General features: G+C 44.6%; 1 protein-coding gene across 1 annotated transcript in view; it reads left to right on the top strand.

Moving 5' to 3' along the window:
* The window catches only part of LOC138301518 (parathyroid hormone/parathyroid hormone-related peptide receptor-like), a 198893-nt gene extending 191784 nt beyond the window's left edge, over positions 1-7109 (top strand). The window contains exon 14 of the mRNA XM_069242032.1: positions 6610-7109. Coding sequence (XP_069098133.1) covers positions 6610-6996 — 387 coding nt within the window. The 3' untranslated portion in view covers positions 6997-7109. The remainder of the gene's footprint in view (positions 1-6609) is intronic.
* The last annotated feature ends 16366 nt before the right edge of the window (positions 7110-23475 follow it).

Raw genomic sequence — 23475 nt, 5'->3', positions numbered from 1 at the left:
TGCAGAGAATCCAGAATGCTTTGGCCAGACTCATCCTGGACATCCCCCACCACAGCCACATCTCCAGTCATGTGAGAGACCTTCACTGGCTCCCGATCAACAAAAGAATCACCTTCAAGTTCCTCATACAGGCCTGAAACATTGGGAAAATAGCCTGAATGTCCTGCACTCTTCAGCCCAGGGGAAAGGTCTGAAACCGTACCATACGTAGGAAGGTTCCAGTGTAAGGAAGCATTCATGAAGGAGCCAGGTGTGTGTATCATTGACAGTGAATCCCAATGATGTTAGGAGTTCATCATCATCTGGAGGTTGTTGATGATTTCTTGAGATGAGCTTGCATTCGACAGCTAGTAGTCGCAGGGGAAGACTAGTATCCTGGCCTCCATTGATGTGCTATGGTCACCGCCATCACTTTTGGGAACACCCAAGGAGCACTGGTGATACCGAAGTGGAGCACTGAGAACTGAAAATGCTTGTGGCCTACTGTGAACCCAGGAAGAACCTGTGGGTCTGCAGGACGGGGATGTGAAAATGAAAATAAGCATCCTCCAGGTCCAACCCCACCATCCAGCGTTTAATGCAAACAGGACCCGGGCTATCAGGAGCATTTTGAATTTGTCCTTCGCAGAAAAGCTTCAAGTGGGTGAAGATCTCAAATAGGATGAAGGCCTCGATCCATCTTCATAATAAAATGCAACAATATCTCAACAGGTATCAATCAAAAACTATTTTACCAAAATTAATGAAGGAGAAAAAACAAGGGTAAAACACCAACCAAATTACTGGGATTGTATTCACAAGATCAAAATGTGTAACGTGTAGCAGTACCAACAACTATCCAGATCAGGTGCAGTGAGTAAAGGAAGGTGAACACATAGTCCTTGTGAATAAGTGCCCCTTAATGGTGCATGTGAAACACGTGAAAAGAAACAACACGTAGGCATGGACGTCGATTCACCAAAATGTCAGGGGTCGCGGAAGTGACATCATGTACTCTTTGACCTTAATGATATGACAGGAAATGTCCTCATATGACCTTTGACCATGAATCTTCCTAGGAAGTGATGTCACATGACCTTAACCCTGTGAAACATAATATTTAACAATGCTGAACTTACATAATTAATACAACACAAATGTCTATTTTAGATACCATTTATACAAAGGCGAGGACATGATGTGTCAAGTGAACACTCAGCTGAATAGTAGGAAGCTGACAAAATGAGTCTCACATCTTCTAGGGAAGATCTAAGGTTGGGGGTTTCTCTACACTGAGCACATTTTGGTAAAAATGGTCTGTAGTAGTGCATTTTCACACGCAGTCTTCACATAGATTTGCTAAAAAGCCATAGGCTCTGAGAACACATTCAATAATTATTCAAGTTCTTTCCTGGTGTACCAGTCTAGTGAAACCTTACAGTCCCCATGAGTTGACCCAATTATTTTTTCAATCTGGCCTACAGGTGCCCCCTTATGTCACAGGTTACCTCCATTGCCAGGGTCGGCATTGTGCCATGGTGCCCCATTTGGCCAAACATTATATGCCAGTGCCAGAATTGTCCTATTACTGCTGTTTATATACTATGGAGGACCCTTATGTCAAAAGTTACATCAAATGTGCTGAGGACCCAGTTTGTCATGGATGACCCCATGACATTGCCACTGTTGTCCTCCCATATGCCACAAAATTTCTTCCAGTGTACCAGCTCCATCAATTTGCCACACATGCTACCATTACTAAGATTTTTCTTCATTGTGCCAGCACTGGCATATTCTCGCAGGAGCAGCATGCCAACACTTACCTAGAGTGCACTAGCATATTGCCATTGGTAGCTCATAGGGAAGGATTGCCTCCAGTATACCAGTGCAGGCATTTTGCCAAGGGTGCTCCTATAAGCTAAGACGCATGCCAGCTCCAACAGCAGATTTACAAGCACAACAAATTCTCACCCGTGCTCTCTTACATTCCCTTACACGCATTCATTCATTAGCACTCACTTGCACTCATCCATTTTCCGCTCAGTGTCTTGCACTCACTCTTACCTTGACTCACTCATTTGCACTCTCTCACTCACTCTTACTCTAACTCAGTTATACTTACTCATCTCACACACACACACACACAGACACAATCCCACATGCAAGTTTACACTTACAAATGCTTTCTCACACAAACTCACTTTCACCCACATGCACACACACAGAAACACAACACATTTAAAGCAATTTTATTGTTTTCACCTAAGATGCCAGTGAAGGTCCCGTTCCAGATCTTGCTGCTTTACGTTTTATTTCCCTAACAATGAATAATAAACTAATATTCACTATTAATGTAAAAGAAATGAGCAGAAAACAAGGTTGGACCCTAACTCTGATAATGCAAGTCACCCCTGAGTTCTTGGCACTAATTTTGCTACCTCTGATGTCAGGGGTCACAAAGGCAATGCCAGAAGTTGCAGGGGGCAAGCTAGGGGTTGCAGCTGCGACCCTTGATGTCCCCTAAATGATGCCCATGCACGTAGGCAATAATTACAAGGTTTTAGTACATGAATTGTTGGTAAACAGAAATATTGTAAAAATCATGTGATAAGTCATGAGTCAGGGTTTGCTGTTTTAAATCCAAGTAGCGGTAGTAACACCCAGTTCCTGCTTCCGAAACCAAAATTCTCTCTATTCTCTCTTTGGCCAAAAGGGCCTGCACTTCGTCAGCAGCCCTGAAGTTGGTGGAAATTGCAGCAAGGTATAAAGGAATGGAAACGCATAGCCCTGAACAATTTGGAGGACCCACTTGCCTGTTTATTTCTTGCAGGAAATTGAAGGAAATCTCGGACCCTTCTCTGACGGGGTGGCTGTGTGCCATCAGTTGTGCAGTTGGGACCACTGGAGGGGCAAGAGATTGGGCACATGTTGTCTCTGCTGCCCTCGTTTTCATTGAGAGTCATGGACTCTGCCATGACAGGGCTGAAAAGCCTGCTGTGCTGGATGAGGAGTCTGGCACTGATGGAAGGAAAAGCCTCTAATGTAGCCAAGGAGAGGTTGAAATTGTTGGTGGAACTGCCTTGTGAGAGCAGAAAGGCCCAGGACAAAAGGAAGCGTGCTGTGGCTTTACTCTCCTTAATACTCGTCAAGGCCAAGTCTGCTTTATCACTAAAAAGGTGTGATCTGTCAAATGGCATGCCCATTAAATATGTCTGGATGCTCCCGAAAAAGTCAGTGGACCTCATCCAGGCATGGCACAGAAGGGTCTAACTGATACTCATGGCACATCCCAGGCAATGTGTTCAGTCTTGAGCATATGACAAATTTCGCACATAACTGCCACCCTGAACAGACTGCATAAGAGATATCCACAGGTCATTCCGAACCACCAGTGAAACTTTAACCACCATGTACCAAAGGGCATGGGATTAATGGGCAAGAAGATAACTGGCATGAACTGATTGGAGAGCAAGGGTCATGGAGATTTTTTTTTTTTTGCCCCAAGGTTTCCCATGTAAGGAGGGAATGTGTGTTATGGAAGGCATTGGAGTTGACCCTGCCGGTGGACGCCTGTACCATCAGCCCCTCTTGAGTGGGATATTGTGTTAGGAAGGCAGGATCGCCAGATGCAGATCAATAGTAGCAGCCAATCTGTGTATTAACTGGCAGACCCAACCAGGGCTTAGCCCAGCTACCCTTAAGAGTGTCAGTAAATGAATCATCAAATTGCAGCAGTGTCTCGGTGAGAGCATGCCCAGGTTATAGAACGTCCATTAATTTGTTAGTTGTCACTTTAATGCTTGGTAATCATACATCTAACTCCTCAGATGCCCTTCACAGCACTGCAGTGAAAGAGATGCTTTCCTCCACACCAGGCACCGCAGGGGAGACGGAAGTTCAGTATCAGGGGGAGTGTCATGCTCACTGAGGTTCTTAAGCTCTTCATACCAGTTTTTTTCATAATGGTGAACATAACCGTCCACATCATTGTATCATCATAGTTGTTGTTGTCCAAATCTGTGGCAAAAAGATTATGTAAAGTCTCAGAATCAGAGGGGTCAGCAAAAGGTTGCCCACCAAACAATGCCTGCCATGACTTCAGTCAAAGTCATGACAGATTCAAGTCGGAGTCAGTTTGTACGATAGGCTGTATATCCTCATCAATGGCGTTGGCATTGGTATTGATGCAAGTTGAACTAGTGTGGGGGATAGCACCAGAGCTGAAGTGGGCACTGGAGTTGGTGCTAAACTCAATGCAGGCCCCAGTAGCATAGTTGGCTCTGAGAGCAGATCCATCAGCAGAAGTCTGACTGGGGCGTCTATAGTTCCTTGGGGTCCAAAGGTGTGTCAGAGGGAACAACACCCTCTGCAACACAGCCTCCCTGAATCTGAATCTTCTACATACTGCAGTGTCACAGAGAGTCTTGGAAACTCACTGTGCATTGTGACCAGAGGCGTAATCAGCTCCAAGGAAGATTGAGGGTGAGACCAGAAGGCATGTTGACACCCTAGAACCTTCTCTGCAGATCCAGAGTGATAGGTAAGGGGCAGTTTCTTGTTTGTATTTCTTGTGTTTCGTCTTCGACTTACCTGAAGACTTCAACAGAAATGACTTTAGGAGCAGGAATGGGACCTTTCTTTTGGCTTTGACCAATTTCGCTGTGGTGTCTTCTTGTAATTTGCATTCCAAGATGGCCTTCAGATTCTTCAGGGTGTAGTTGCCACTGGCCTTGGAATTGTGGTCCAACCCCAGGCACCACAGAAAGACTTTGTGAAGATCTATCACAGACATTTGTTTGTGACAGTCCCTGTATGGTTTGAACTCTGTGGTTTTATGGAGTGACATTTCCCTGAACACTCGATAAATTTCTCTGAAAAATCTTGTCAAAGACCAGGAAGAGGCTCTGGATCCACGTCTAAAGTCGCAGAAAGAAAATAATTGATGTCAGCGTGCATGGGTGTTGCTTATATGTGGCTCCACTTGTCGCTTTCTGAGCGTACCAATGTTGGTGCAGAGCCCCACGACACCACCTGGTGACGCGCAGGAGAACTAATCTAAAGGTTTCTGGATCCAGTCTGATGCCTCAGGATTATTCACAAGATGAGGAATATGGGGTTAGAAGTGTCCTTCAGGATTTGTGCTTACTATTGTAGTGAGGGGCACCTATTGTGAATTATATATTATATAATAGTTATAAATTATGCATTTAATTTTGATAGCCCACTGTCTTTTAGCTAGGTTTGTGCTACACAGTACCACATAAATGCATACTGGGGCATTGGTGATGCACCGGTAATAAAGATAGGGACTCTGATTTTAACCAATTTATGACACTATGACATTCTACTTATTGATAATTGCTACATTTTACCTAAAAGTGGTAAAGATTTAATTGAATTAGCACCCAATGACATGAAAATAATGCATATCGCAGTTTACAGAGGAGTACAGTGTGGAATTCCTAGCTTCTGTTAAGAAATGACTGGACGCTGTTAATACATTATATAGACACATTGAAACAGTTTACCATAAACATACCATTGCGAAACAGTTTCTCGCAGCACATCTTTTTTTTTCACGCACGCACGCACATCCATTAACAACATTCATAACATTCAAACATGGACGCACGCACCAAACGTTCATTTTAAAAGATCACACACACTCATTCTTTCACACACGCACGCACGCACATCCATTAACAACACTCATAACACTCAAACATGCACGCGCACCAAACATTCAATTTAAAACATCACACACATGCACACACACACACACTCTTACCTTCAGCCCCCAGGTCCCAGGAGGGTTGGGACTGCTGCCTTCCCTAAGGTCAGCCAATGAGGGAAGGCAGCAGTCCCAGCCTCGTCACAGAGTCGGATGGGGTCAGTGAGACTGCTGACCCCACCCCACTCTGTGACTAAGTGTCAATGATTGACACTCGCCCTGGGCACTTCAGGGCTTAAACCTGAAGCGCCCAGGGAGTGTGTCAATTGGTGACGCTTTCCTCATCACCCAGGGGAGGGCCTCGAGGCACCTTTGCTGAGCCAAGGAGGTCACACCCATAGGAGCTGTGACCTCCTCAGCCCAGCAAAGTTCAGCTCAGGCAGCCAGGAGTGTGCGCAAATCGTGCATGTCTCACTCCTGCCTGCCTGAGCTGAACATGGAGAGTGTCTGTCAGGCTGACCTTTGTTTAGCCTGACAGACACTTTTCATGAGGGGCAAAAGGTGGGGGTGTGTGGCCGCTCCGCCCTAAAGGATGGGCCGCCACTGGTAACACATCACCAACTTGCTAAATCTTATAACCGAAAGTGAGTTAAACTTGTCTGTCTGTCAAAATTAGAATCCAGACTGTCATTCATGGTAGATTGAAGAAGTAATGGAGGGAGGGGGTAAGAGGAAGAGGGTCTGGACATGGGGCAACATTAAATGTCCCACCCCTACCTCCAATGGTATATCAGGGAGCTGAATGCGGTGAGGTGGGTTGCAATGGAGTTGCCTCTTGTCAGAGGTGGACTGGGCTAGGGGCACATTTGTCTCTTAGATTCCATTTAAGTGAGACTGTCATTTTCCCCTATTTACAATTTCGAGCAGCTGGAGTCTGATTTAGTTTTTTTTTTCCCTAGGTGCAAGCAGAAATAAAGAAAGCCTGGTTTCGACGGAACTTGAACCTCGACATCAAGCAGAGAGCCCGTGTCACCAGCACAGGTGGTAGCTACTACTATGGAGGAGTAGTATCCCATACCACTAACAGTGTCAGCATGAGCCTTGCCAATCACAGGGCATCAGTTGGTGGATCACTGCAGACCGGAAAGCACAGAGCATTACCCTGCCAGTCTCTAAACAACCTGTCTGGATGTGCTCAGCACCCATCCAATTTGGGGCATACCATGCCTTCTCCTGCCACGGAGAACCTTCCTAGCGGCGTGGTGGAGGATTACAAAGATATCTTCTGTTCCCACGATATACACCAAAGCAGCAGCCTGCAGAACGATCTTGAAACAGTATTGTGACAATGGATCAAAGAGCCAACTTGCTCATTTTTGCGGTTGCTCTTCTGCCAATTACAGCTGCAAAACTGTTGCAGGAAACACATGAACAATTCATTACTGTAACGGTTCCTGGCTGTGGAACATGACATTCAGTGTAATTTAGGATAAAATGTATTATAGCTTATAGCCTGCTTCCAAGGGTTGTACCGGTTGTTAAAGGCCGTGAATCCGAGACATAGGCCGAAGCCGCAGGCAAGGGCCTATACCAAGGGAGAGAGCCTTTAAGAACTGGTATAGTCAGCGGTTTAAGGGCTATAAGCTATTAAAACATTCCACCCACTGAGGGTAGAATGTTCTGAATTATAAAGGGGGAAACATAAAGACAAACATTGGAAAGTTGAAGCTCTGGGCTTATACCAGCCATTCCAATTTTGTAATCATCTTTATTTGCCTCGGTTATTCCACTCTAAAATTTGAAGAATTGCAGATTTATGTGAGGTTCTATTGAATCTTTCCCACATCTGTGTTCCTTTAACGTGTTGGTATTATGGACCATCAAACTGACACAAGTTAAACAGTCTCCCTTCTACTCTTCAATATCTACATGCCCCACTACTGGAGTCTCATCAGGTAAATGCCCGGACGAGGCATATGGAGGGTATGTTACTGTTACATTGCAGCCAGTATATCAGGAGTCATTACACTGTGGCAGTTACATCCGGAGTTAATAAAAGTGCAAAAATGGGTTTGTAGGGATTATGGATGGGTAATGTATAGCGCTAGTAAGCAGCTTTTAGGGCTCAGGAATTGGTAGTAAGGAGTGTCTATGGTTCAAAAATCAGTAGTGTATATCGATAATGAGGAGTTTTTAGGGTTCAGGGATCGGTAGTATTTAGAGATAGTAATGTGTTTCAAGGCTCAGTCTATAGCGCTGTAAGCAGCTTCTAGATCTCAGGGTTGGGGAGTAAAGAGATTCTAGGACTCAGTGATGGGTAGTCTATATGGCTATTAAGGAGTTTTTATGGCTCAGGGATGGCAAATAAGGGCTTTTTAGGGCTCTGTAATTTAAATGTACAAATAAATTAAACTGAATTAAAATACAAATAATATGAATTTATTATAGAACACATACGTAATTGTAAAATATTTAATTAAATTTAAATTAAATAACAACATTAAATCAGATTATAATACATATGTTTAAGAGATTGGGTTATTCATTGGGGAGGGGGTGAGTACCCCGCTAAAGTAATAGAGTGAGTACCCCACTAAAGTAATAAACACCGTCTTTGTCAGGGTGATTCACAAATGTCACTAAATAAACCTCTGCAAAACCCCGTAGCTTGGCACAAAAGCAGTCAGGCTCAAATTAGAGGCAATTTGTAAAGTATTTATGCAGCACTTAACCAGTATTAAAGTGAAAACACAACACCACAAAAATCCCAGACCAATTTAGAAAAATAGAAAATATTTTATTGAATAAAATAACACCAATACATCAAAAATTCAATTTGCAGAACTGAAGTTATGAGTTTTTAAAATTGCAGGTGAAAATAGGGCCAAAAAGCTCGAACTGCCATTTGTGGAAATCTGGTTACTCTGGACTGGGTCAAAGTCACAAGTTTAGGACAACTGCAATGGTGCGCTGGTCAAATACAGGAACAAGGTCTGTTACAGTGAAGTGTTTACTTTCTCTCAGTCAAAGTCCATGTGTGTAGCCCCAGCTAGAACTTTTCAATGGTGGGAGCCACAAGAGGATCATTGTTGGTGCAAGGACAAGGTAGTAACTGGAGCTTCGCATTGACAGGAGACGGGGCAGTCGCTGTTTGGGTGAAGAGCAGGTCACTGTTGGAACTTTATACTGATGGGAGAAACAGTGAATGTTGTGAATGCAAGAAACCTACTCATGGTGCCAAAGAGCCCCGAACTTCTGGATTTTTACCTGGAGTTAACTTTGGAAGCAGGAAGAGTATATGCCAGGCAAGGGTCTCAAACCTGGAGGGAGCACATCCTGGGGATCAAGACTCACTTCAGCAGAGGTCAGAAGCAGGGCTCAGGCTTGTCAGGTTGGTCAGGCTGGTCAGCTGAATAGTTGCATGGAAGGCTTCTGGAAGTTTGTTGTGTCCCTTTAGCTCAAATATGATGTCAGTCAACTGATCTTTGGAGTTTCTCCTGGGGATCTTGGGTTCAAGGCAAGCAGGTACAGTCTTCCTTCTTTAGACAGCAGGACAGTCCTTCTTCTGATCTGTCCACAGACCCAGGTTCTGATGAGAGGTTCTGAGGGTGTCATATTTACACCCAGTGCCAGCCTGTGTGTGGTCATCCCTTTCTTTGTCTACTCCCAATCTATTTCTGGTTAGTTGTGCCCCTTCCCCTGCATTAGGCTAGAAATTGGGGAGCCAAAAGCAGGCCTTGATGTGGCCTGCATTTGTCAACTGAAGGACATACAGTCTTAGAAGCCAGGAAAGGGGTAGGCAGAGCCCTCAAGACACCCTTTTGAAGCTCAGGAAGGACTGAGTACAACCCCTAGGACATCCTGCTCAAGAGGGGAACACCTTCCCCACACTGAAGGCCCTTTTGTCCCCATGTATGATAGGAATACACACCACACCACAGGAGAGCCATCCATAGTCATGTGACCATGGGCACTGCCAGGAAGGCGCATTTGAAAAACACCAACTGTCTAAAAATGACATTTTTGGAATAGTAACATAAAATCGGACTTTATCATTAGAGAGGATTTTAAATTACAATTCAAATGCTGCTCCACCCTGTGCCTCCAATAAAGGGCAGTAATGCGCTGTATCTACAAGATACAGTGCATTTTTGTCCCCTCCCTCTGCGCTGGCACACAAATTGATGCCATGCGCCAGAGCAGGGACCATTGCATCATGGTGCAAGGGTGACTGCGTTGTGGGGATGATTGTTTTTGTGCAGGAAGGGACACCCTACTGCACACAAAAAAATCAATGGAGGCGTTTTCCTCCTTCTATGTGTGCTGCAGAATGCAGCACAATTAGAATGAGGAAATAACAGGGTGAGATAAAGATATTTCTCCTTGTTGTGTCATTCTTACACCATTCATGGGGTGACGTAGGCTTGTGATGCATTCCCATGTTTAGAAAACCTTGGGATGCATCAAAATCCATAGATGTTGCATAGGGACTCCTACGTAAGACCCATGGAAACTCTTCCCTGACGCAGTGACTTGCGCTCCGTTGCCTTACTCCATATCTACAAGGCCATGAAAAGCCAAGCAGAGTGGCTTTGCATGGCCGTGTAGATATGGGTCAGCATCCTGCTGAGTGATGCACCAGTGGCACAGGCTGCTTGTATACATGGGCCTAGGTCTATGGGAGAGTTAGCCTCACAACAGTGACAAGCATTTGCAATGCAATAGGTCTCACATATTTTGAACAATTTAATTGTCACCTTTTGACAAAAGTGCCCACGGACAAAAACAAAAAAAAACATGAGCGGAAACAGAAAAGACGACTTAATAAAATAAAGTTACCTTTAAAAAATAAAACTTTGCAATTTTGTTTGCCCTGCTGGACAAGTTTTTGCCAGTCACAAGCCTTCTGTTTATGGGACACTACAAGTTAGAACAAAATAGTACCTTGAGCACATCGGGAGCAGGCTTCACCCTAAAAAATTACTTTAGGAGTTTTTATAGTCAGGACAGTTTAGTATACATGTCCTTTTTTTTTAAATATCATGCACCCTGCCCTACGAGCCTTTAGGATCTATCCTAGGGGTGACTAAAAATTAAGGTTTAGGCCTGGCAGAAGGTTTATTTTGTCATGTTTTATTTTGGTACACCAATGCTTGAATGCCAGGATGCTTCTACATATGACTATTTATAACAAAGTGAACAGAACGTTATGTAAAAAAAAAATATTTTCCTGCTGCAAATAAGGAATTTGCAGTGCAATATATATATATATATATAAAAATATATATATATATACAATGGCATGTGTAGCTGCAGATACACATGCTGTGCATTATCCTGCAATCTAGTGTTGGTCTCGGAGTGTTACAAGTTGTTTTTCTTCTAAGAAGTCTTTTAGAGTCACGAGATCGAGGGACTCCTCCCTTCCAGCTCCATTGCGCATGGGCGTCGACTCCATCAGATTGTTTTCTTTCTGCCATCGGGTTCGGACGTGTTACTTTTCGCTCCGTATTTCGAATCGGGAAAGTTAGCTAAATATCGAAAATTCAACGGTATTGTTCGCGCTCGGTACCGGTTTTAGTGTATCGACACCGATAGTAGAAGCGCTTCGGCGGCCCTTCGGGGCTTCCGCTATTCAGCGGGGCCTGGTCGGCCCGACCGCATACATCGACAAAGCTAATGGACCGGACCCTCTTCCGCTTCTGTCCGAAGTGCCACTCGAAATATCCTTATACACTTGGTCTGTAATCTGTGTCTATCACCGGAACACAGGGAGGATACTTGTGAGGCCTGTCGGGCATTTCGATCAAAAAAGACCCTACGTGATCGAAGAGCCAGAAGACTACAAAAGGCGTCGACACCGAGAGAACAACTCAACGTCGAAGAGGAGGAAAGAATTTCCATCCAGGGGACGGACTCAGACGATTCCGAAAGTGAGCAACCCACGACGATGCAGAAAACAGTGAGTAAAACTGCCCCGTCCAAGACTCACACAAAGATCGTTAAGGCCAAGGGGATGCCACCGCCAGCAGGCCATGGCTTAAACCATCGAAAAGAAGGTGACCAAACATCGGCACCAAAAAAGGCCAAAGAATTGCCGAAGACATCCGGCAGATCAGACCCAAAGGAGGTTGCATATCCAGAAAGAGACTGGAAAAATACAAACTCTTCCTCCAATTAAAACCAAAAGAAATAAGCAAGAATAGAACACTGCACACAAACAAATATTAGGTAAAGCATAAGTCCAGTTACAACAAGTGATGTCTAGTTTCCATTGAATAGACGGGACAAACAATACATTAATGTCCAGATCAGACAGTTCTTGGCAGGTGATGTTCTTTATTGACAGGAGTGTTGTGTTAGGGGTACACAAAGTACTTCACTGCAGACACAGCCAACACGTGTTTCGTCACGCTGGTGACTTTTTCAAGGCTGTAGAAAAGCACATATATACATACTCTGTGATGCTGTTTACATAACAACTAAAACAAACATCTACATGAACAAATAATATTAATATAAATGATAAAAGAATATGTTGTTATATTCAATGACCTCAGTGTAACCAGCAAAAGCAAAGAAGAACGTCCCAAGAGAATAGACAATCATGTGAGACTACAGGACATGGCCAAACCACCATACGTCACAGTGAGCTGTTAGAGATACACCGTAAATAGTGTGTCAAACGAAGACCCGGCGAAAGAGACAAAGGTGGCAAATGCCGGGCATGAACGGAGATAGGAAAATGAGTGGAGTAAAGTGAACATGCAATGAGACCCAATGTAACTCCATAGACAGAAGACAAAGAAAACAGATAGTACAAATAAATTAAAAAGTCCAAAGAAAACCAGCCAAAAGTGAAGCGGTAGTTACAAAAATATTGTTCGTACCTATTTGAGCGTAATACTGGCACGACAAACTCAATAGGTCAATCAAAAAAGAAATACAAGTCCATGCGTCTAAAAATATAGGAACAAATATCATTTATATTAATATTATTTGTTCATGTAGATGTTTGTTTTAGTTGTTATGTAAACAGCATCACAGAGTATGTATATATGTGCTTTTCTACAGCCTTGAAAAAGTCACCAGCGTGACGAAACACGTGTTGGATGTGTCTGCAGTGAAGTACTTTGTGTACCCCTAACACAACACTCCTGTCAATAAAGAACATCACCTGCCAAGAACTGTCTGATCTGGACATTAATGTATTGTTTGTCCCATCTTTTCATTGGAAACTAGACATCACTTGTTGTAACTGGACTTATGCTTTACCTAATATTTGTTTGTGTGCGGTGTTCTATTCTTGCTTATCTCTACTTGTGTTAAAGAGAGCATTTCCCCTTTTTTTGACACTTGATTTTGCCCATGGGTGGTAGGGCATCAAGTTCACCAGCACCATTTCTGTACGTACTATATATTTGAACAATTGTGCTTACCTTCCTATGAGTGCGGCCTCTCTCACCCTTACTACACCCCTTTCCTAAAACCAAAAGAAAGCTGGCATTTCATGAGTCAGAAATGCAGCCGAAGGCAAAGGTGGCAAGAGATAAAACCCCACCACCAAGGTTTTCGCCACAACCTTCCCCACTACACTCACCACAGCTGTCCCCGGTAACAACACCTCCAATGCAGTCACCTACTCATACAGGGATGACACAGAATGATCCGGATGCATGGGACCTATATGATGCTCCAGTATCAGACAACAGCCCAGATTGTTACCCAACAAGGCTGTCACCTCCAGAGGACAGTACTGCATATATGCAGGTACTATCAAGGGCAGCTACGTTCCACAATGTAGCAATGCATTCAGAGCCAATAGAGGATGATTTCCTATTCAACACCTTGGCATCCACCCACACTTCATACCAGAGTCTACCAATGCTACTGGGCATGCTCAAGCACGCAAAACAGGTCTTCCAATACTGAGTTAAAGGAAGGGCTATCACGCCTAGGGTGGAGAAAAAATACAAGCCTCCCCCAACGGACTCTGTGTTTATAACACAGCAACTTACACCAGACTCAGTGGTTGTAGGAGCAGCAAGAAAGAGGGCAAACTCTCAATCGTCAGGAGACGCACCACAAAAGACCCTATGTGATCGAAGAGCCAGAAGACTACAAATGGCGTCGACACCGAGAGAACAACTCAACGTCGAAGAGGAGGAAAGAATTTCCATCCAGGGGACGGACTCAGACAATTCCGAAAGTGAGCGACCCACGACGATACAGAAAACAGTGAGTAAAACTGCCCCGTCCAAGACTCACACAAAGATCGTTAAGGCCAAGGGGATGCCACCGCCAGCAGGCCATGGCTTAAACCATCGAAAAGAAGGTGACCAAACATCGGCACCGAAAAAGGCCAAAGAAATGCCGAAGACATCCGATTCCGGTCGAGATTCAGGCTCCGAACAATCTCGGCACCGAGAGTTCGACTCACCCAAGGTGAGAAAAGTAACGTCGGAACCGAAAAAGACTTTATCGGAAGCATTGGTACCGAAAAAAGCAGCTTCAGAGCCTAAAAGAAGCTCTTACACAGAAGAGCAAGGACTTTCCAGCCAAATGCATAAACACAGATTTGAGCAGGAAATAAGTATAGGGGAGCCAGATCAGACCCAAAGGAGGTTGCATATCCGGAAACAGACTGGAAAAATACAAACTCTTCCTCCAATTTAAACCAAAAGAAAGCTGGCATTTCATGAGTCAGAAATGCAGCCGAAGGCAAAGGTGGCAAGAGATAAAACCCCACCACCAAGGTTTTCGCCACAACCTTCCCCACTACATTCACCACAGCTGTCCCCGGTAACAACACCTCCAATGCAGTCACCTACTCATACAGGGATGACACAGGATGATCCGGATGCATGGGACTTATATGATGCTCCAGTATCAGACAACAGCCCAGATTGTTACCCAACAAGGCTGTCACCTCCAGAGGACAGTACTGCATATATGCAGGTACTATCAAGGGCAGCTACGTTCCACAATGTAGCAATGCATTCAGAGCCAATAGAGGATGATTTCCTATTCAACACCTTGGCATCCACCCACACTTCATACCAGAGTCTACCAATACTCCTGGGCATGCTCAAGCACGCAAAACAGGTCTTCCAAGACCCAGTTAAAGGAAGGGCTATCACGCCTAGGGTGGAGAAAAAATACAAGCCTCCCCCAACGGACCCTGTGTTTATAACACAGCAACTTACACCAGACTCGGTGGTTGTAGGAGCAGCAAGAAAGAGGGCAAACTCTCAATCGTTAGGAGACACACCACAAAAGACCCTACGTGATCGAAGAGCCAGAAGACTACAAATGTCGTCGACACTGAGAGAACAACTCAACTTCGAAGAGGAGGAAAGAATTTCCATCCAGGGGACGGACTCAGACGATTCCGAAAGTGAGCGACCCACGACGATGCAGAAAACAGTGAGTGAAACTGCCCCGTCCAAGACTCACACAAAGATCGTTAAGGCCAAGGGGATGCCACCGCCAGCAGGCCATGGCTTAAACCATTGAAAAGAAGGTGACCAAACATCGGCACCGAAAAAGGCCAAAGAATTGCCGAAGACATCCAACTCCGGTCGAGATTCAGGCTCCGAACAATCTCGGCACCGAGAGTTCGACTCACCCAAGGTGAGAAAAGTAACGTCGGAACCAAAAAAGACTTTATCGGAAGCATCGGTACTGAAAAAAGCGGCTTCGGAGCCTAAAAGAAGCTCTTCCACAGAAGAGCCAAGACTTTCCAGCCAAATGCATAAACACAGATTTGAGCAGGAAATAAGTATGGAGGAGCCAGATCAGACCCAAAGGAGGTTGCATATCCAGAAACAGACTGGAAAAATACAAACTCTTCCTCCAATTTAAACCAAAAGAAAGCTGGCATTTCATGAGTCAGAAATGCAGCCGAAGGCAAAGGTGGCAAGAGATAAAACCCCACCACCAAGGTTTTAGCCACAACCTTCCCCACTACACTCACCACAGCTGTCCCCGGTAACAACACCTCCAATGCAGTCACCTACTCATACAGCGATGACACAGGATGATCCGGACGCATGGGACTTATATGATGCTCCAGTATCAGACAACAGCCCAGATTGTTACCCAACAAGGCTGTCACCTCCAGAGTACAGTACTGCATATATGCAGGTACTATCAAGGGCAGCTACGTTCCACAATGTAGCAATGCATTCAGAGCCAATAGAGGATGATTTCCTATTCAACACCTTGGCATCCACCCACACTTCATACCAGAGTCTACCAATGCTCCTGGGCATGCTCAAGCACGCAAAACAGGTCTTCCAAGACCCAGTTAAAGGAAGGGCTATCACACCTAGGGTGGAGAAAAAATACAAGCCTCCCCCAACGGACCCTGTGTTTATAACACAGCAACTTACACCAGACTCGGTGGTTGTAGGGGCAGCAAGAAAGAGGGCAAACTCTCAATCGTCAGGAGATGCACCACCGCCTGACAAAGAGAGTAGGAAGTTCGATGCAGCGGGCAAACATGTGGCAGCACAGGCAGCCAATCAATGGCGAATCGCAAACTCACAAACCCTGCTGGCTCGCTACGACAGAGCACACTAGGACGAGATGCAACACATTATACATCACTTGCCCGAAGAAAACCAAACACGTGCCCAACAGGTTGTGGAAGAAGGACAAGCAATATCCAACAACCAAATAAGGTCCGCATTAGACTCGGCAGACACAGCAGCACGAACAGTCAACACTGCGGTAACCATTCGCAGGCATCCATGGTTATGAAGCTCAGGATTCAAGCCAGAAATCCAGCAAGCTGTGTTAAACATGCCTTTTAACCAGGAACAATTGTTTGGGCCGGAAGTGGACACAGCCATTGAAAAATTAAAGAAGGACACGGCCAAAGCCATGGGCGCGCTTTACTCCCCACTGAGCAGAGGCACATTTAGAAAGCCACAATTTAGAGGGGGGTTTCGAATGCAAACACCAGAGCCTTCCACCTCACAAACCAGACCTACCTATCAGGGACAATACCAGAGAGGAGGGTTTTGTGGCTCATACAGAGGTGGACAATTCCCAAGAGGAAGGGGAAAATTCCAAACACCTAAGACAAGTCAAACCAAATAGTGACTTCAATGTCACAAAACCCCAACACTCAACACCAGTGGGGGGGAGACTTACGACATATTACCAAAACTGGACACACATAATTACGGACGCCTGGGTCCTAGCCATTATCCAACATGGTTATTGCATAGAATTCATAAATTTCCCGCCAGATGTGCCCCCAAGGGCACACAATATATCCAAACAACACTTAGACCTATTACAACTAGAGGTCCAAGCATTATTACAAAAAACAAGCAATAGAGTTAGTACCCAAACATCAGAAAGGAACAGGTGTCTACTCACTATATTTCCTAATTCCAAAATAGGACAAAACGTCAAGGCCTATATTAGACCTCAGAACACTGAATCTCTTCATCAAGTCAGATCACTTTCACATGGTAACACTTCAAGACATGGTTCCCTTACTAAAAAAAGAGGACTACATGTCAACGTTAGATCTCAAGGATGCCTACTTTCACATACCCATACATCCTTCCCACAGAAAATACTTAAGGTTTGTAAATCACGGCGTACACTATCAATTCAAAGTGTTACCGTTCGGGATAACAACAGCCCTAAGAGTATTCACAAAATGCCTTGCAGTAGTAGCCGCTCACATAAGGAGACAGCACATGCACGTATTCCCATACTTAGATGACTGGCTAATAAAAACCAGCACTCAAAAACAGTGTCTTCTTCACATGCAATACATTATAGAAACTCTACACAAACTAGGATTTTCTATAAATTACCAGAAATCACATCTGCAGCCATCCCAAATACAACAATACTTGGGAGCAACACTCAACACACAAAAAGCGATTGCCACTCCAAGTCCACAAAGGGTACAAGCGTTCCAAAATATAACATCAAACATACAGCCAAACCAACACTACCAAGTAAGGTTTGTAATGAAACTTCTAGGCATGATGTCTTCATGCATAGCCATTGTCCCAAATGCGAGATTACACATGCGGCCTTTACAACAGTGCCTAGCAAAACAATGGACACAGGGTCAACTCCAAAATCTAGTGTTGATAGACCGTCAAACACACTTTTCGCTTCTATGGTGGAACCCTATAAATTTAAACAAAGGGCGGCCATTCCAGGACCCAGTGCCTCAAGATGTGATCACAACAGATGCTTCCATGATGGGGTGGGGAGCACACCTCAACAAGCACAGCATACAGGGACAATGGGACAATCAACAAAAACAACTCCACATAAATCATTTAGAACTGTTGGCAGTGTTTCTAGCATTAAAAGCATTTCAACCACTAATAGTCCACAAACACATTCTTGTCAAAACCGACAACATGACAACAATGTATTATCTCAACAAACAAGGAGGGACACACTCATCACAACTGTGTCTCTTAGCCCAAAAAATTTGGCATTGGGCAATTCACAATCACATTCGCCTAATAGCACAATACATCCCAGGCATTCAGAACCAGTTGGCCGACAGTCTCAGTCGAGATCACCACCAAACACACAAATGGGAAATTCATCCCCAGATCATACAGGATTACTTCCTACGCTGGGGAACACCAAAAATAGACCTATTCGCAACAAAAGAAAACGCAAAATGCCAAAACTTCGCGTCCAGGTACCCACACCCTCAATCCAAGGGCAATGCTTTATGGATCAGTTGGTCAGGGATATTTGCTTACGCTTTTCCCCCTCTCCCACTCATTCCCTAGCTGGTAAACAAACTAAGTCAAAACAAACTCAAACTAATTCTCATAGCACCAACCTGGGCTCGCCAACCATGGTACACAACACTGCTGGACCTCTCTGTAGTACCTCACATCAAATTACCAAACAGGCCAGATTTGTTAACTCAACACAAACAACAGATCAGACACCCGAATCCAGCATCGCTCAATCTAGCAATCTGGCTCCTGAAGTCCTAGAATTTGGGCACTTAGACCTTACACAAGAATGTATGGAGGTCATTAAACAAGCTAGAAAACCTACTACAAGACATTGTTACGCAAACAAATGGAAAAGATGTGTTCATTACTGCCACAATAATCAAATTCAACCACTACATGCTTCCGCAAAGGACATTGTAAGCTACTTATTACACTTACAAAAGTCTAAGCTAGCATTCTCTTCAATTAAAATACATCTCACAGCAATATATAAAAATATCTGCCTATCTGCAGATTACACATTCAACATCGCTTTTTAGAATCCCAGTTATCAAAGCATTTATGGAGGGATTAAAAAGAATCATACCCCCAAGAACACCACCAGTACCTTCGTGGAACCTTAACATTGTATTAACACGACTCATGGGACCACCATTTGAACCCATGCACTCTTGTGAAATGCAATACTTAACTTGGAAAGTAGCCTTTCTAATAGCTATCACATCACTTAGAAGAGTACAAGCATTTACTATACAAGAACCCTTTATACAAATACATAAACATAAAGTGGTTCTCCGTACAAATCCCAAATTCCTACCAATTCCTGCAGCATCTCATGCCACAAACAGATGTACACTGGGTAAGTGACATTTTCCATATATATATATATATATATATATATATATATATATATATATGTTCGATGGCATGTGTAGCTGCAGATACACATGCTTTGCACATCCCGCCATCCAGTGTTGGGCTCGGAGTGTTATAAGTTGTTTTTCTTTGAAGAAGTCTTTTCGAGTCACGAGATCGAGGGACTCCTCCCCTTTCGGCTCCATTGCGCATGGGCGTCGACTCCATCTTAGATTGTTTTCTTTCCGCCATCCGGGTTCGGACATGTTCCTTTTCGCTCTGCATTTCGGTTCGGAAAGTTAGTGAAAAACTAAGAAAATTTGACGGTATTGTTTGCGTTCGGTATCGGGTTAGTTACAACAGATCGACACCGAATTTGGAAGAGCTCCGGCGGCCCTTCGGGGTTTTCAATTCCCCGGCGGGGCCTGGTCGGCCCGACCGCGTGCGTCTTCAAGGCTAATGGAACGGACCCCATTCCGCTTCTGCCCCGAATGTCACAACAAGTATCCTTATACAGATCAGCATTTGGTCTGTAATTTGTGTTTGTCGCCAGAACACAAAGAGGATACCTGTGAGGCCTGTTGAGCATTTCGGTCCAGAAAGACCTTAAGGGACCGAAGAGCAAGAAGACTACAGATGACGTCGGTGCCGACAGGACAAAAACACATGGAGGATGAAGAGGAAACCTTCTCCATCAAGGATTCAGACTCGGAAGAGGTCGATCCTGAACAGACGCCGAAAACCGTGAGTAAGACGTCGATACACAAGACTCACGTAAAGCCCAGGGGACGCCACCGCCAACAGGCCATGGCTTAACCCGAAAAATAGGTGACCGAGCATCAGCACCGAAAAAGGGCATGCATGTGTCGAAGTCATCCAACTCCGGTTGAGATACCGGCACAGAGCACACTCGACCCCGAGACACCGGGTCAGAGCAAACTCGACCCCGAGACACCGGGTCAGAGCAATCTCGGCACCGAGAGAGCGGCACCGAACCAAGTCGGCACTGAGAAATCAGTACGCCGAAGAGCAAAAAAGTTTAGTCGGAACCGAAAAAGGCAGCCGAAAAGGTTTTGGTACCGAAACATCCGGCCTCGGAACCGAAATCAAGTTCCTACACAGAGGAACAAGGCCTGTCCTCACAAATGCAAACACATAGATTTGGACAGGAACTGGAGACAATGGAGCCAGACTACACCCAAAGAAGGCTCCACATCCAAAAATAAACAGGGAAGATCAGTACTCTCCCTCCGATTCGAATGAAACGAAAACTTGCCTTCCAAGAGAAAGACAAGCAGCCACAGGCGAAGGTGGCTAAACAAGTAACCCCGCCACCATCTCCACAACGCTCTCCACAACCATCACCGGTAGCCACTCCACCAATGATGCAATCCCCAACTCATACAGGGATGAGTCAGGATGATCCTGACGCGTGGGATCTTTATGATGCGCCAGTGTCATATAACAGTCCCGACTGTTATCCAGCTAGACCGTCACCACCAGAGGATAGTACAGCTTACGCACAGGTGGTGTCAAGGGCAGCGGCGTTTCATAATGTCAGCATGCATGCTGAGCCAATTGAAGACGACTTTCTATTTAATACACTGTCGTCCACACACAGCCAGTACCAGAGCCTCCCCATGCTACCTGGAATGCTAAAACACTCCAAACAAGTATTTGAGGAGCCTGTGAAAGGAAGGGCCATTACTCCAAGGTTGGAGAAAAAATATAAACCGCCACCAACAGACCCTGTGTACATCACACAACAGTTAACACCGGATTCAGTGGTAGTAGGGGCAGCTCGCAAGAGAGCGAACTCACACACTTCAGGAGATGCACCACCTCCAGACAAAGAGAGTCGTAAGTTCGATGCGGCAGGGAAAAGAGTGGCGGCACAGGCAGCAAACCAGTGGCGTATTGCCAACTCACAGGCTTTGTTGGCCAGATATGATAGGGCTCATTGGGACGAAATGCAACACTTTACAGAACATTTGCCCAAGGACTTCCAAAAAAGAGCACAGCAAGTGGTGGAAGAAGGACAGAGTATCTTGAACAATCAGATACGGTCAGCAATTGATGCGGCAGATACAGCTGCTAGGACTGTAAACACAGCAGTGACAATACAGAGACATGCATGGCTGCGTACATCAGGATTCAAGCCGGAAATACAACAAGCCGTGCTGAATAAGCCATTTAACGGACAGCAGTTGTTTCGGCCGGAGGTGGACACTGCTATCGAAAAACTTAAAAAGGACACCGATACGGCCAAAGCCATGGGCGTACTCTACTCCCCACAGAGCAGAGGCACATTTCGTAAATCACAGTTTAGAGGGCGGTTTCGAGGACAAAGCACGAAACCTACAACCTCACAAACAAGGCCCACTTATCAGAGTCAATATCAGTGGGGAAGTTTTCGGGGACAATATAGAGGGGGACAATTCCCAAAAAGTAGAGGGAAGTTCCAAAGTCCCAAAACTCCACAAAACAAGCAGTGACTTAGACGTCACAAATCCCCAACACATAACACCAGTGGGGGGGAGACTAACCAAGTTCTACAAACAATGGGAGGAAATAACAACAGACACTTGGGTCCTAGCAATTATCCAGTGTGGTTATTGCATAGAATTTCTAAAATTCCCTCCAAATGTCCCACCGAAAAAACACAATATGTCAAAACAACACATGGATCTTCTACAACTGGAGGTCCAGGCGTTGTTACAAAAAGATGCAATAGAACTAGTACCAATTCATCAGAAAGATGTACTTTCTCATACCCAAAAAAGACAAAACTCTAAGACCTATATTAGATCTCAGAACATTAAATATCTACATCAAATCAGATCACTTTCACATGGTGACACTGCAGGACGTAATCCCATTGCTCAAACAACAAGACTACATGACAACACTAGACCTAAAGGATGCATACTTACATATACCGATACATCCTTCACACAGAAAGTACTTAAGGTTTGTATTCCAAGGGGTACATTACCAATTCAAAGTGTTGCCATTCGGGATAACAACTGCGCCAAGAGTTTTTACAAAATGCTTGGCAGTAGTGGCTGCTCATATCAGAAGGCAGCAAATACATGTGTTCCCGTACCTAGATGATTGGTTAATCAAAACCAACACACAAGAACGGTGTTCACAACACACAAAGTATGTCATAGAAACCCTCCACAAACTAGGTTTCTCACTCAACTACAACAAGTCACACCTTCAGCCGTGTCAAACACAGCAATATTTAGGGGCGACAATCAACACAACAAAAGGGATTGCCATTCCAAGTCCACAAAGGGTACAAGCATTTCACAAGGTAATACAGGCCATGTACCCAAAACAAAAGATACAAGTGAAGATGGTGATGAAACTACTAGGCATGATGTCCTCATGCATAGCCATTGTCCCAAATGCAAGATTGCACATGCGGCCCTTACAACTAGCATCACAATGGTCACAAGCACAGGGTCAACTTCAAGATCTAGTGTTGATAGACCGCCAAACATACACCTCGCTTCAATGGTGGAACAATATCAATTTAAACCAAGGGCGGCCTTTCCAAGACCCAGTGCCTCAATACGTAATAACGACAGATGCCTCCATGATAGGGTGGGGAGCACACCTCAACCAACACAGCATCCAAGGACAATGGGACACTCAGCAGAGACAGTTTCACATAAATCACTTAGAACTACTGGCAGTATTTCTAGCGTTGAAAGCATTTCAACCTATAATAAGCCACAAACACATTCTTGTCAAAACAGACAACATGACAACAATGTATTATCTGAACAAACAGGGAGGAACACACTCGACACAGTTGTGTCTCCTGGCACAGAGAATATGGCATTGGGCGATTCACAACCACATTCACTTAATAGCGCAGTTTATTCCAGGGATTCAGAATCAGTTAGCAGACAATCTCTCTCGGGATCACCAACAGATCCACGAATGGGAGATTCACCCCCAAATACTAAACACTTACTTCCAAAGATGGGGAACACCACAAATAGATCTATTTGCAACAAAAGAAAACGCAAAATGCCAAAACTTCGCATCCAGGTACCCACAGGATCAGTCTCAGGGCAATGCGTTATGGATGAGTTGGTCAGGGATATTTGCATACGCTTTTCCCCCTCTCCCACTTCCATATCTAGTAAACAAATTGAGTCAAAACAAACTCAAACTCATACTAATAGCACCAACTTGGGCAAGACAACC

The sequence above is a fragment of the Pleurodeles waltl genome, chromosome 6, assembly GCF_031143425.1.
Source record: "Pleurodeles waltl isolate 20211129_DDA chromosome 6, aPleWal1.hap1.20221129, whole genome shotgun sequence".
Classification (NCBI taxonomy): Eukaryota; Metazoa; Chordata; class Amphibia; order Caudata; family Salamandridae; genus Pleurodeles; species Pleurodeles waltl.
The sequence above is the reverse complement of the archived record's forward strand: the minus strand, read 5'-3'. Positions and strand labels throughout refer to the sequence as shown.